At 39.5% G+C, this 12457-nt stretch overlaps 1 protein-coding gene across 2 annotated transcripts in view; it reads right to left on the reverse strand.

Annotated features, from left to right (window-relative positions):
• med1 (mediator complex subunit 1) overlaps positions 1-12457 on the reverse strand; it is a 131168-nt gene that overhangs the window by 111459 nt on the left and 7252 nt on the right. Inside the window, exon 2 of one of the 2 annotated variants that reach the window (XM_067429950.1) lies at positions 1925-2086. The exons of the other annotated variant lie outside the window; for it this stretch is intronic. Coding sequence (XP_067286051.1) covers positions 1925-1943 — 19 coding nt within the window. The 5' untranslated portion in view covers positions 1944-2086. The remainder of the gene's footprint in view (positions 1-1924; positions 2087-12457) is intronic. 2 annotated transcript variants of the gene reach the window in all.

Below are 12457 nucleotides of genomic sequence, written 5' to 3' on the forward strand. Positions count from 1 at the left end.
TTGACAGCTATGAGTCAATGACAGCTAGTGGTGGTTGGACCATTTTCTTAAAGGGGGGGTGAAACACTCAGTTTCAGTCAATCTCATGTCAATCTTGAGTACCTATAGAGTAGTATTGCATCCTTCATATCTCCGAAAAGTCTTTAGTTTTATCATATTTATAAAAGAAATATGGGCTGTACCGAGTCTTTCCGGAAAAAACCGAGCGCCTGGAGGCGTATCGTGTGGGCGGAGCTAAAGAATCACAAGCGCGCAAATCGGTGACGTCCTCAAGCGTGGAGAAACCCATCTATCTCAGCTAATACAGATAATGATCCACAATCAAATCTGAGGCTGAAATAAACTGAACAGGAGAAACGGCAACATCAGGACGTCCGTCTCTGTGGTATGTAAGTTACTGTATTTAATGGCCTCTCCACATTTCTGTGTCTTTACTCGCAGTGTATGAGGACATGATTCGGTTTATGGACTATTGTATGCGACTAGACCTTAGAAGTAGCAAGCAGAACGGTTTTGCACGTCAGACTAGTGTAACGTTATACAGAACAACAATGGAGTAACCGTTAGTGCATTTGAATGACGAAGCACGCGATCGTATCGTTTACTGATGTTTACTCATGCGACGGTAGCCAATAGCAGAGACATTTGAAGTTGATTTACTCACCGGCATCTTCCAAAGCAGGACCGCTCTGTCAAAAACACACTTCTTTGGTATGATTTGGTGAAGTCCTGTGACAGCAGTGACCGTGGAAATCCACTTTGCGACGCGACTGAAGCGATGCCTTGAAGCTTCCCGTCATTTCTGCGTTCAAATCGGTTCAAATGCAGCGCTGCCTTCCCGGGGCGCGACATAAGTGTTCACAGACGACTGGATCTGCACCTGAGAGACTGTTTACAGCGTGCATTTCCTCTCTCTCCCTCTAGTTACGCGCGCGCGCACCCTTCCGGGAGAAGAGCCCGTACGGCCCATACAAGGACCTTCCGCTCTATTTAACGTCAATTAGAGCCATACTCGAAAAAAACTCGCCGAAACTTGTGAGAAACCGGAAGGAGTATTTTTAACACAGAAATACTCCATCAAACGTCCAACATTAGTTTTTGAAACTTTGTCTATGTTTAGGATGGGAATCCAAGTCTTTAAAGGTGTAAAAAGCTCAGTATGCATGAAACAGCATTTCACCCCCCCTTTAAAGAATGCACCTGAAATTTATGCAATAAACATGTTTTTGACAAATATTTCAATTTGTTTGTGGTCTATATAGCCTGCAATTAGCCTACACGCCCGAAGGCACGGCTTGAAGTCAGTGATGTCACGATATGCCAATTTGTTTAAATTCATACCTACGTAATCACCATCACCAAAAATTTACTTTTTTTTTGTATTAAAATTTGAAGTAAAATTTTTTGAAGACCCTTTTTTTTTAAAAATGTACTGTTACTGCAAACCAAAATATTTTTAAGGATGGCCTAAACCAATAAAAACATTTGGCACGAGGTCACAGCGTTTGGGTTTGCGCGCTCACAAGGTTTGCAAAAAGTAAACAGGCTAAACACCTGAGGTTAGAGCCAGAGCAGACGACAGTATGAAGCGTGCATTTCGCTTAAGATGGGCTTACATTTATCATTTACAATTACCATTGGTCTCTCTGACTCGGTCCACAACTGGTTTTCTTCTTATCTCACTGGGAGAACTGAATATGTTGCGTTAGGAGAAGCTGCATCCCTGTCACACAATGTCACCTGCGGTGTCCCTCAAGGCTCTGTGCTCGGACCCACCCTGTTCATACTCTACATGCTCCCCCTTGGCCGTCTCATCAACCGGCATGGGATTTCTTTTCACTGCTATGCTGATGACACTCAACTTTACTTTAGGACAAGTTCATCTCCCTCTGCTGACCTCACACCATCCACTTTGATCACTTGCCTGGATGAGATAAAGGCATGGATGAAGCAAAACTTTCTGCAGCTAAACAGCTCCAAAACTGAAGCTATCCTAGTCGGCACTCCACTTCAGGTCCAGAAGTCCGTTATCACCAGCATTGCTTTCTTTGATCAGGTCATTCCTCTTTCCACTTCAGTCACCAATCTGGGGGTCAGAATGGAATCACAGCTTACTTTTGAATCGCACATCAAACACCTGTGTAAGACCTCCTTCCACCTCAGAAACATTGCCAAACTTCGTCCCATTCTATCACTGGCTGATGCGGAGAAGCTTGTCCATGCCTTTATCTCCTCAAGGCTGGACTACTGCAATGCGCTCCTTATTGGCATCCCTAGCAATAATCTCCAGAGGCTGCAGTGTATTCAGAACAGCGCTGCTAGGATCCTCGTGAGGGTGCGCAAATACGACCATATCACCCCCATTCTAAAATCACTCTACTGGCTTCCTGTGTCGTTCAGGATCGAGTACAAGATTTCTCTCCTTACCCACCAGTGCATCCATGGTGACGCTCCCTCCTATCTCAAGGAACTCCTCACCACACAAACAGCCACTCGTAACCTCCGCTCTGTTTCGCTGTATCGCCTCAAAACTCCCACAGCCAATCTCCGTACTATGGGGGATCGGGCCTTCTGCTCTGCAGCCCCCAGTCTGTGGAACGCTCTCCCTGACCACCTGCGGACTCCACAGACTATAGATACTTTTAAGTGTGGTCTTAAAACCCACCTTTTTAGCAGAGCTTTTAATTGACTTGCTACTTGTTTAATTTATTTTATTTTATTTTTCGGTTTTATTTATTTATTGTTGTTGATTGTTTTTGTTTGTTTTTTAAATTCTGTAGCACTTTGAGATTTTGTTTAATATAAAGTGCATTATAAATACAATTTATTATTATTATTATTACATTTGGAAATGTATATTACATCTACATTTCAGTGGTAACACATAAGGTGTTGATCGTCTTTCTTTATTATTGTTAGCTCTAACTCGAACTAAAGCGGCGTCTCTTCGGAGCTGTCATTTTCTTAAATGAGCCACGGCAATGTTACAAATGAGCTTCTAACGCTAGACAAATGCCTTTATTTTCAACGCGATCACCGTACACAAACCATTTCGAAACTAAGGAGCCATTTGTCCTCAGATTACAAACAAGCTCCTCGGCGGCGCGTTTGCGGGACTCATGTTTCGCGCTGTGGGGGATTTAAAAACAGTGTGTGTGAGTGTGTGAGTGTGTGAGTGTGTGAGTGAGTGAGTGAGTGAGTGAGTGAGTGAGTGAGTGAGTGAGTGAGTGAGTGAGTGAGTGAGTGAGTGAGTGAGTGAGTGAGTGAGTGAGAGAGTGAGAGAGTGAGAGAGTGAGAGAGTGAGTGAGAGAGTGAGTGAGAGAGTGAGTGAGAGAGTGAGTGAGAGAGTGAGTGAGAGAGTGAGTGAGAGAGTGAGTGAGAGAGTGAGAGAGTGAGTGAGAGAGAGAGAGAGAGAGAGTGTTATTTCAAATAGCGCAGCATATTTTAAACTAATCGGTTAACCGGTTTCAACCGGCTAATGAGGCTCGGTGGTCGGTCAAGAAAATGTTTAGTTGTTTTCGCCATCCCTACACCTGCCATTAAAATATTTCAATATAAAAGCCCGTTGCAGCATCTGTGTCTGAAGTTTGTTTTGAGCGCTTATGCCACCACTCTGGCATAGGCTAATTACTAGGGTTGGGCATCGAGAACCGGTTCCAACTTGGAACCGTTTAAAAAATAACGATTCCATTGGAAATTTGTTTTCGGTTCCGATCATCGGTTCCAAACGCGCAAGTTTTGGTTTCCATGGCCACCTGATTTCCGGTGCTTGCGCGCCCGCTTCTTCTTTTAGCCATGGAAGCCCGGTAAACGGCGCTCTGAAGTGTGGACTTATTTCACTTTTAAAAAGCCTGGGTTGGCACAGTGCAACTAGTGTTGTCAAAAATATAGATACTGAAATATCTGAAAAGATACGATAGCCTACTCAGTTTCTACAGTATCGATCCCAGCTGCACTCTCCTCTCCTCTCCTTCTTTGACCGACGGCGAGTTGACGCGCAGCCGCATATTCTCACTCAGCCCGGTTAACCCTCTGAACACGACGGACGCGCGTTCTGCTGGACTTTTCCTTACGACAGCGTGTTAGTGTGTATGATCGGTCTGAATTTCGCGCGTGATAGCAAATAATTCTACGAATCCCTCAGATTTCAGGCTCACATCTGAAGCCCACACACACAATAAATAAATAAAGCCCCCTCTGACATACAAGTGCAAATATTTGCTTCTTTTTCCAGCTTATTATTGGTCAAATACAATCAACCAAATTGTTAGTGCACATTTTGAAGAGTATTAATGTAAACACAGTCGTAAACAATTCAGGAAGAAATGAAGAATGAGTAATAGGAACAGTGTTCAGGATCCATGAGTGCGGCAGTTCTTAAAGGGACAGTGGTCATTTGTTATTCAAAGTCAAACTACAAAAAGACAAACGATCACACTGCTCTTGACTGATCAACGTGTGTAATTTTAATGGTTTTATATGAAACGATTACATTTTTTGCAAAAAACATTATCCAATGTTATTTTAAATTTAATTAGCCACTTTGCGTTTTTTAATTCAGTTTCTTACCTGAATGTTAGACCTACCTGAAAAAATAAAGCAGTCTATTTCATTTATATATTTTATTATATTTTATTTATTTGTGCTATTTTTTGTAATATGTTTATTTGTTCTTATTTAAATACTGTTTAGTCATCTTTTTAAATTCAATTTACCATTCGAAATCAAGCTTACTTGTGCTGTGTGTAAGCTATTGCAACACAATTAAAACTTTAAAAAATATATTGAGTTAGCAAATATTTGTGAGAGAATTTTAATAGTAATTGATCAATGTTTATATAGGAGAAAAAGCTTAAAAACTTTATCATATAAAGTGATCTCTTCAGAAGAACTTTTTGATTGCCTAGAGTTTCAAAAGAAAAAAATATCTAATTGACAGTATATGCAGCGTTTTTCCCCCAAGGTATTGAAAATAGCATTGAATATCGATGTGACATGTTTTGACTCCACCCCTCAAAGAATCGGAAAGAACTAGAATCGAAAGTAAGAATCGGAATCAGAATCGTTCAAATCAAAACGGTGCCCAACCCTAAAGAACAACAAAGGAAAACCATGGCCCTAAAACCTTGATATGAACCGAACCATGGATTTTGTGAACCGTGCCGCCCGTAATATGCACCTAAAACACACTTATCCGTTGTTTTTGGTACTTATTTAAATGCATTTTTTTAAACAGACTGAGAGTCCATGCTTTTATTGTTTTTGGTTGTTTTGTTCATTTATTGTGGTCATTTAAAATGTTTTCCATTTTTAGTGTTAAATAGTCTTTAGAAATTAAAGTTTATTGATCTTTGAAAAGGTGTACCTGCATTTATGCCATTATCGTTATTTTAGATGAAAATGTTCTCAGAACGACAATATTATCGTTTATCGCAATAATTTCTTGGCCAATTTATCGTCCAGCAAAATTTGTTATCGTGACAGGCCTAGTAGTGAGTATTATGCTATGAATGTTATTCCACCTTATACCCTGTTAATTAAAAATGTAGCTCACTCTTTTATGGATGATTCTCAATAAGAACAAAAAACCTGAGATTACCAACAGTATTTCAGTATTTATTTGACTATTTCTTTTTATTTTACTGCTAGCACTAAAAATACAACCATTGGAGAAAGCAACCAATATCGGTTAAAATTTATGCCAACCATTCTGTAGAGGTTCTCTTGCAGTTAATTTAAAAAGGTTGTAAATCAGTTTAAAAACTGTAAAAGTGATGATCGGTTATTGCCTAATGCACTTTGAAGTAGGGCTGGACGATATGGCCAAAATCTATATCACGATATAATTCTTAATTTCGGTCGATAAGATATAATTTCAATATCGATATGAACTACATAAAAGCTTTAGAAAAACTACCAAGAACTGCCACAAAGGATGTCTGTACCTACAAACTTCTGAAAAATTAATTTGCCAAGTCTATGAAACCTCCTCCTATAAAACTATATAATATTTTAGAAATAAAAACGGTACAAATAAATTAATGTTCACCTTTTATTTGCATTTAGCCTTTATACGAACAAGAAATGTGAAATCACCGTCAAATAAACATAAGACTCACTTCGCAGATGCAGTTTATTGAGCATTTTCTTTTAAGTTTTAAATTTCAGTGAAGAACGATTCATAGCGCTATATTCTCCTTTTATGCAAAACTATAGACCTTTATCTACTGATGCACAAAAAATAAATACAAGACGACTCAATTCAGTGGCCTATTTGTGCTCTGTTTGAGATGAGTGCACGCTGCTTTTTGCTTTAAGCACGATCAAATGATACATTTTCGTGAAGCCATGTCTGACCGTCTTTCACAAGCTTTGAAAGGTAATTTAAACAAGAATGAACGCGTTGGTGTTAATATTGTGTGGAAAGTATTAAAACAAATGTGCCACTTGCCTCTTACACAAATAGTCTACATGGATTTTTTGTTACGCTTGGCATCGTAATGTTAGACATTAGATTGATGCATCTATGTCGATGTATTGTTACACCCCTAGTCGGCACCTCTCCGGCACATTTTGCAGCACACTGAAACCTGAAGTTTAATATCAGATCTTAAGCCCCATTCGCACGGGACTAGTATTATCTGGGGACCTCTGGTGATTTGTAATAATTGCAGAGAATGTCTGTGATCTTAATCCCGTGCGAATCGCCCATGTCTGTAATTTGTAAAGTAAAAATTCCCCCGCAAATTACCTACCATATTTCGCCGAACACCGAGGTCCTGTGATAATATTAGTCCCGTGCAAATCGACATCTCTGTGATTTGGTCAGGATTAGGCGGATTGTATATCATTTTTGCAAGCTTTTTTTTATAAATAAAGTCTGCATTCATAATGAATACAGTCTGCATTCATAACGTAGGGCCCTATAAAATCCGTTTTATTTTTTCCACTATTCCGTTTTATTTTTTCCCAAATTCCCTTTTTTCCGTTTAAATTTTTGCAGATTCCTTTTTTTCAGTTAAAATGTTTGGCAATTAAGTTTTTTTTTTTTACCCTTTACTGTTATTTTGGTGAAAAAAGAGTGTGCTTTTAATGTTAACATAATAGCTTTAAACTTTCCGGTAAAATACATTATAGTAGTTTATACAAGTTAAAATGAAAGTGCTCCATTAGCTTTTTCTTTCAAGTAAATATTTTGAAAAAGAACAAAAAAAAAATCATTAGAATCATCTTTTACATACAGTACTATTAAGTAAAACATTTAAAGCTGAAAATTAACATGAAAAAATAACACATTTCACCATGAAATCATTTAGTGAATTGTTCAGTGTGTTTAACAATCACCATTATGATATCCAGAGCTGTGAAAAATAAAAATACACGAAAACACAACACTGCCAGAAGTTTTTTTCCCCCAACTTCAAAGGCCCCTTTAAATGATTAAAACTAGAAGCTTATCTTAACTTTAAGGTTACTTTTATCATACCCATATACAGCATGTTAAATGTGTTTGGAACAGAGGGGAAACGGTCACATTTGCAGCAGATATGCATTGCTGCCTAATGTGCCCATTATAAATCAAAGCACGAGATGAAAGGGGTCGAGCAGAACACTGGAAAATCTGACAGAATGGACTATATTTGTCTGTATGTGCAATACACGAGCCGCGGTTCAGCTGTGCGCGCGACCAATGCTGCCTGAGCACAACGAGCCGTGGAGACCAACTTCGCCGTACTTTCATTGTTTTGAAGGGCGAGCTGAAATGACGGGAGGGGTTGTGTCGCGAAGATTTGCTTCCCCCGGTCTGCATTTGCCTCAGACATACGTTCTCCACCCACACGACACAGAATTTCATTACAAATATGTAAAATTCCGGGGAAATCTGCGTTAACACCAGATTCCGCGTTTATATGCAGATTCCGCGTTAATATGCCAATTCCGCGATTCCGTCCGCGATTCCGTGATCGCGGAAATTATAGGGCCCTAATAATGCGCGGCCGTTATGAATTCCCGTGCAGCCGCGCCCACACGGATTATACTTTCACTTTAGAATGAGTATCAATTTGGGAGTAATCTGATTGAATGGTGTGTTTAATATTAACACCAATACTGTTCTTAATGAAAAACAGAACAGTACAGTACAATGACAAGCTTGTTTAAATAGCCACTTTTGCATTTGAAACTGAATCTTCCGCTGTAGGCTATATCGTCAGCTTCTCACTCGTGATAAATTAACTCTGACTCCTGCCGCTGGTCTGAGCTCAGTTCATGGCGTCTGTTCGCTAACTGAACGAAATTATGTTTATTTATTCGGCTACTGTAAAATAATCAAAACGATATCGATGCTTGTTTATGATTTTTTACAGCTATATATCTATAACGAAGTCTATCATATCCGGGAGAAGTCAGTAAATTCAAGTAAAATCACAAGCTTGCTTATCCCGTGCGAATGCGCCACGCAAAACTCAGATGTGGGGGAATCATTTCTAAATCGCAGAGGTCCCTATAATACCGTGTGAATACTGCTGTAGATAGCCGAACCACTTCCACGCCACTAAAGAAAGTTAGTCTTTCTCCTTACTTGTGGAAGCTCGTCCAGTCACATTTGTATTAGTCAGGGAAAATCTTTTTGTAGCTAAAACTTGCCGCGTTGGATCTATCAGCCTTCTACTGCTGAGCACTGGCTGCGTGTCTGTGGTGTACGTCATCGCGCAAGTAGCCAATCGTGTTCTGCTTTCTGACGGCTGCGCCTTGAACGTCAGTCAGTGAGGAATGCTGTAATGTATATATCGAAATATCGGAAATGTGATTAAAAATCATATCACCGTTATTGAAAAAAATGATATCGCTATATATATTGATATTGAATTATTATCCAGCCCTACTTTGAAGCCTGGCAAACTATCAAGCTGAAGTGAAGTGTTTCCAGCAGATGGAACCGTGAGTGCAGCGCTAACAGAATACAGACCATGTATGCGTATATTAGAAAATGAAATATTCTGCGGTCAATTTTTAGTAATTGTTTAAGGCAATTTGACGATTTAAGTCATCATTCAGTAGCCAGCACTTACCCCGTTTCATAAAGCTTGCATGCCAATCACACTAGGCTGGTCATTATGGTTGATTTGACGGGAGTCACACACGTGATGCATGGATATGCAGGACTGATTATTCGTCTTAGCCAATCACGTTGACAGGAAAATACATAAACAATGTAGCAACGGCAGGTGTAGGAAAAAAGCGCTGTAAAAGTACCGATACATCACTTAAAATGTACTCAAATAAAAGTAAACTGTTTTTAAACTACTTAAACCCTTGCCTGCCATACTCCGATTTGGCAAATGGAGCATTTAGACATACTCATAGTAAAAAGACAGCTGCTCATACGTTATTCTGAATATACACATAACTAATATATATATAGAAAGCCAACACTTGAGAGTTTACAGCTGAATACTCAGAATTACTCAGACAGTTATGAATATAGGGATATATTCGATTTTATGGCTGACACACACAAATAAAAAAAGTAAATATTTTAAATATTTTTCTTCATATATAAAAAACATTATTTGAATGTAGTATAATGGCTAATAACGACAACTAAATTGAAGGCACAAGTGTGGTCATGCTTTATTTAAAATCTGATGTCCAAAACTATGAATTTTAGGAAACATTTTCTAAGACCACGTCTGGATTGTTTTTTTTAGATGCTTTTATCAAATAAGTTTGTTGGCCTGAAGACACGTTTGCAGTCTTTTGTCTAATGTCTGGCAAGGAGAACAGCTCAATTAATGCTACAACGTGCTCACTCGACTATCGTTTCACACTTTTGAATGTACAAGACGTAATCCTCATTATTCTTTTGTTATGAATCTTTTGTTTTGTAACAGCCATTATTCAAACCCATTATAACATGTATGCCTACCTCAATGGCCCATAAACAGTGCAGCATTTCATTTAGTACTCCACATTATCTAGTCTTTCTAAAAAATAAAAAATAAACTAAAAGCACAGTATGTGAATTATTGTAACACAATAGACAAAACTTCTGGACCAACAGGTGCATTAGAGCTTCAGTTAGCATTAGAGGTCGACCGATTCATCGGATTTGCCGATTAATCAGCACCTAGCTGATTGCTGATTGGTGGAACAATCGTTATCCTCAAAAATCAATACGGATAGTTTATCCAGTAGGTGTTCATTGCGGGAGCGGCTGAGAAGAGGGCTGTGTAGTAGCCACGAGAGCTCTGAGAAGGGTCTGCTGGCATTACAGGGAGAGCAGAATTATTAGGCAAGTTGTATTTTTGAGGATTAATTGTATTATTGAACAACAACCATGTTCTCAATGAACACAAAAAAACTCATTAATATCAAAGCTGAATATTTTTGGAAGTTTTAGTTTTTAGTTTTAGCTATTTTAGGGGGATATCTGGGTGTGCATAATTATTAGGCAACTTAACAAAAAACCAATTTATACCCATTTCAATTATTTATTTTTACCAGTGAAACCAATATAACATCCCAACATTCACAAATATACATTTCTGACCTTCAAAAACCAAACAAAAACAAATCAGTGACCAATATAGCCACCTTTCTTTGCAAGGACACTCAAAAGCCTGCCATCCATGGATTCTGTCAGTGTTTTGATCTTTTCACCATCAACAATTGCGTGCAGCAGCAACCACAGCCTCCCAGACACTGTTCAGAGAGGTGTACTGTTTTCCCTCCTTGTAAATCGCACATTTGATGATGGACCACAGGTTCTCAATGGGGTTCAAATCAGGTGAACAAGGAGGCCATATCATCAGATTTTCTTCTTTTATACCCTTTCTTGCCAGCCACGCTGTGGAGTACTTGGACGCGTGTGATGGAGCATTGTCCTGCATGAAAATCATGTTTTTCTTGAAGGATGCAGACTTCTTCCTGTACCACTGCTTGAAGAAGGTGTCTTCCAGAAACTGGCAGTAGGACTGGGAGTTGAGCTTGACTCCATCCTCAACCCGAAAAGGCCCCACAAGCTCATCTTTGATGATACCAGCCCAAACCAGTACTCCACCTCCACCTTGCTGGCGTCTGAGTCGGACTGGAGCTCTCTGCCCTTTACCAATCCAGCCACGGGCCCATCCATCTGGCCCATCAAGACTCACTCTCATTTCATCAGTCCATAAAACCTTAGAAAAATCAGTCTTGAGATATTTCTTGGCCCAGTCTTGACATTTCAGCTTGTGTGTCTTGTTCAGTGGTGGTCGACTTTCTGCCTTTTTTACCTAGGCCATGTCTCTGAGTATTGCACACCTTGTGCTTTTGGGCACTCCAGTGATGTTGCAGCTCTGAAATATGGCCAAACTGGTGGCAAGTGGCATCTTGCCACGCTTGACTTTTCTCAGTTCACGGGCAGTTATTTTGCGCCTTGGTTTTTCCACACGCTTCTTGCGACCCTGTTGACTATTTTGAATGAAACGCTTGATTGTTCGATGATCACTAGGGCTGGGACAACGCGTCGCCCTTACGTCGACGCAAAATATGCGCGTCGATTCGTCAGACTCAAAATAAAGATGGTGGCGCCAGAGAGTAGTAGCAACCATAGATATACATAATAAAGTATATTATGTAATTAAGTATATTATTTATTATGTATATCTATGGTAGCAACACGAGTAGCTCCTCAGACTTTCAGAAGTGCAAGGCTTGCGGGTTGGCGCGCGGCGCGCACGGAGTACAGGTGCGCATGCACGCGTTTTGTCACTGCTACGTAAACAAATTTCTGCACACAGGAAGACAAATGTTTAAATTAAGTTACGGTACCGACATCCAGTTATGGTGTCCCGCCTTTGTTTTACTGTCTATTAAAGTCTGCCGCGTTTAAGTTACGGTGTAGCCTGTGTACTGTCATACATGTTTTCATAATGCAGAATATTCACTCAGCGCGCTGTCAGGCAGTTTGGGGCTGCCCACGACTGTGTGCACTCGAATGCCGTGACAGCGTGCGCTCACGCATACAATCAGTAGTAACAGTTCGCAATTATATCCATATATCCTACCTTTTCTTGTAAACCCGATAAAATCCATGGCAATGAACGTCATCAGGGATGTTTAATCCACAAGCATTCTGAGAATTATTCCTACTTGTCGTTCACATCAATCTAAAAGTTGTCCTTTTAGGCTATAGGCGATTTTCATTCAAAGATGTAAAAGTAATTAAGCTATGTAGCCTATTGTATCATTTTTTTTTACTAGATAAAAACATTAAAAACATATTGCAATAAATAATTACTCTGTTTAGCCTATGAATGGGCAATCCGATCCAGTCAGTGCTGTCATTAGAGTGTGATAGCCAAACTTAACCCTTGATTAACCAGCGGCACTATTTGCTATTTATCTTATTCCAATCCCATGCATTTTTACATGATTTGTTATTTGTTCTATTTTTTATATCTTTGCATTATATATG

This window comes from Pseudorasbora parva, chromosome 21 (genome assembly GCF_024679245.1).
Source record: "Pseudorasbora parva isolate DD20220531a chromosome 21, ASM2467924v1, whole genome shotgun sequence".
In the NCBI taxonomy this organism is placed as follows: Eukaryota; Metazoa; Chordata; class Actinopteri; order Cypriniformes; family Gobionidae; genus Pseudorasbora; species Pseudorasbora parva.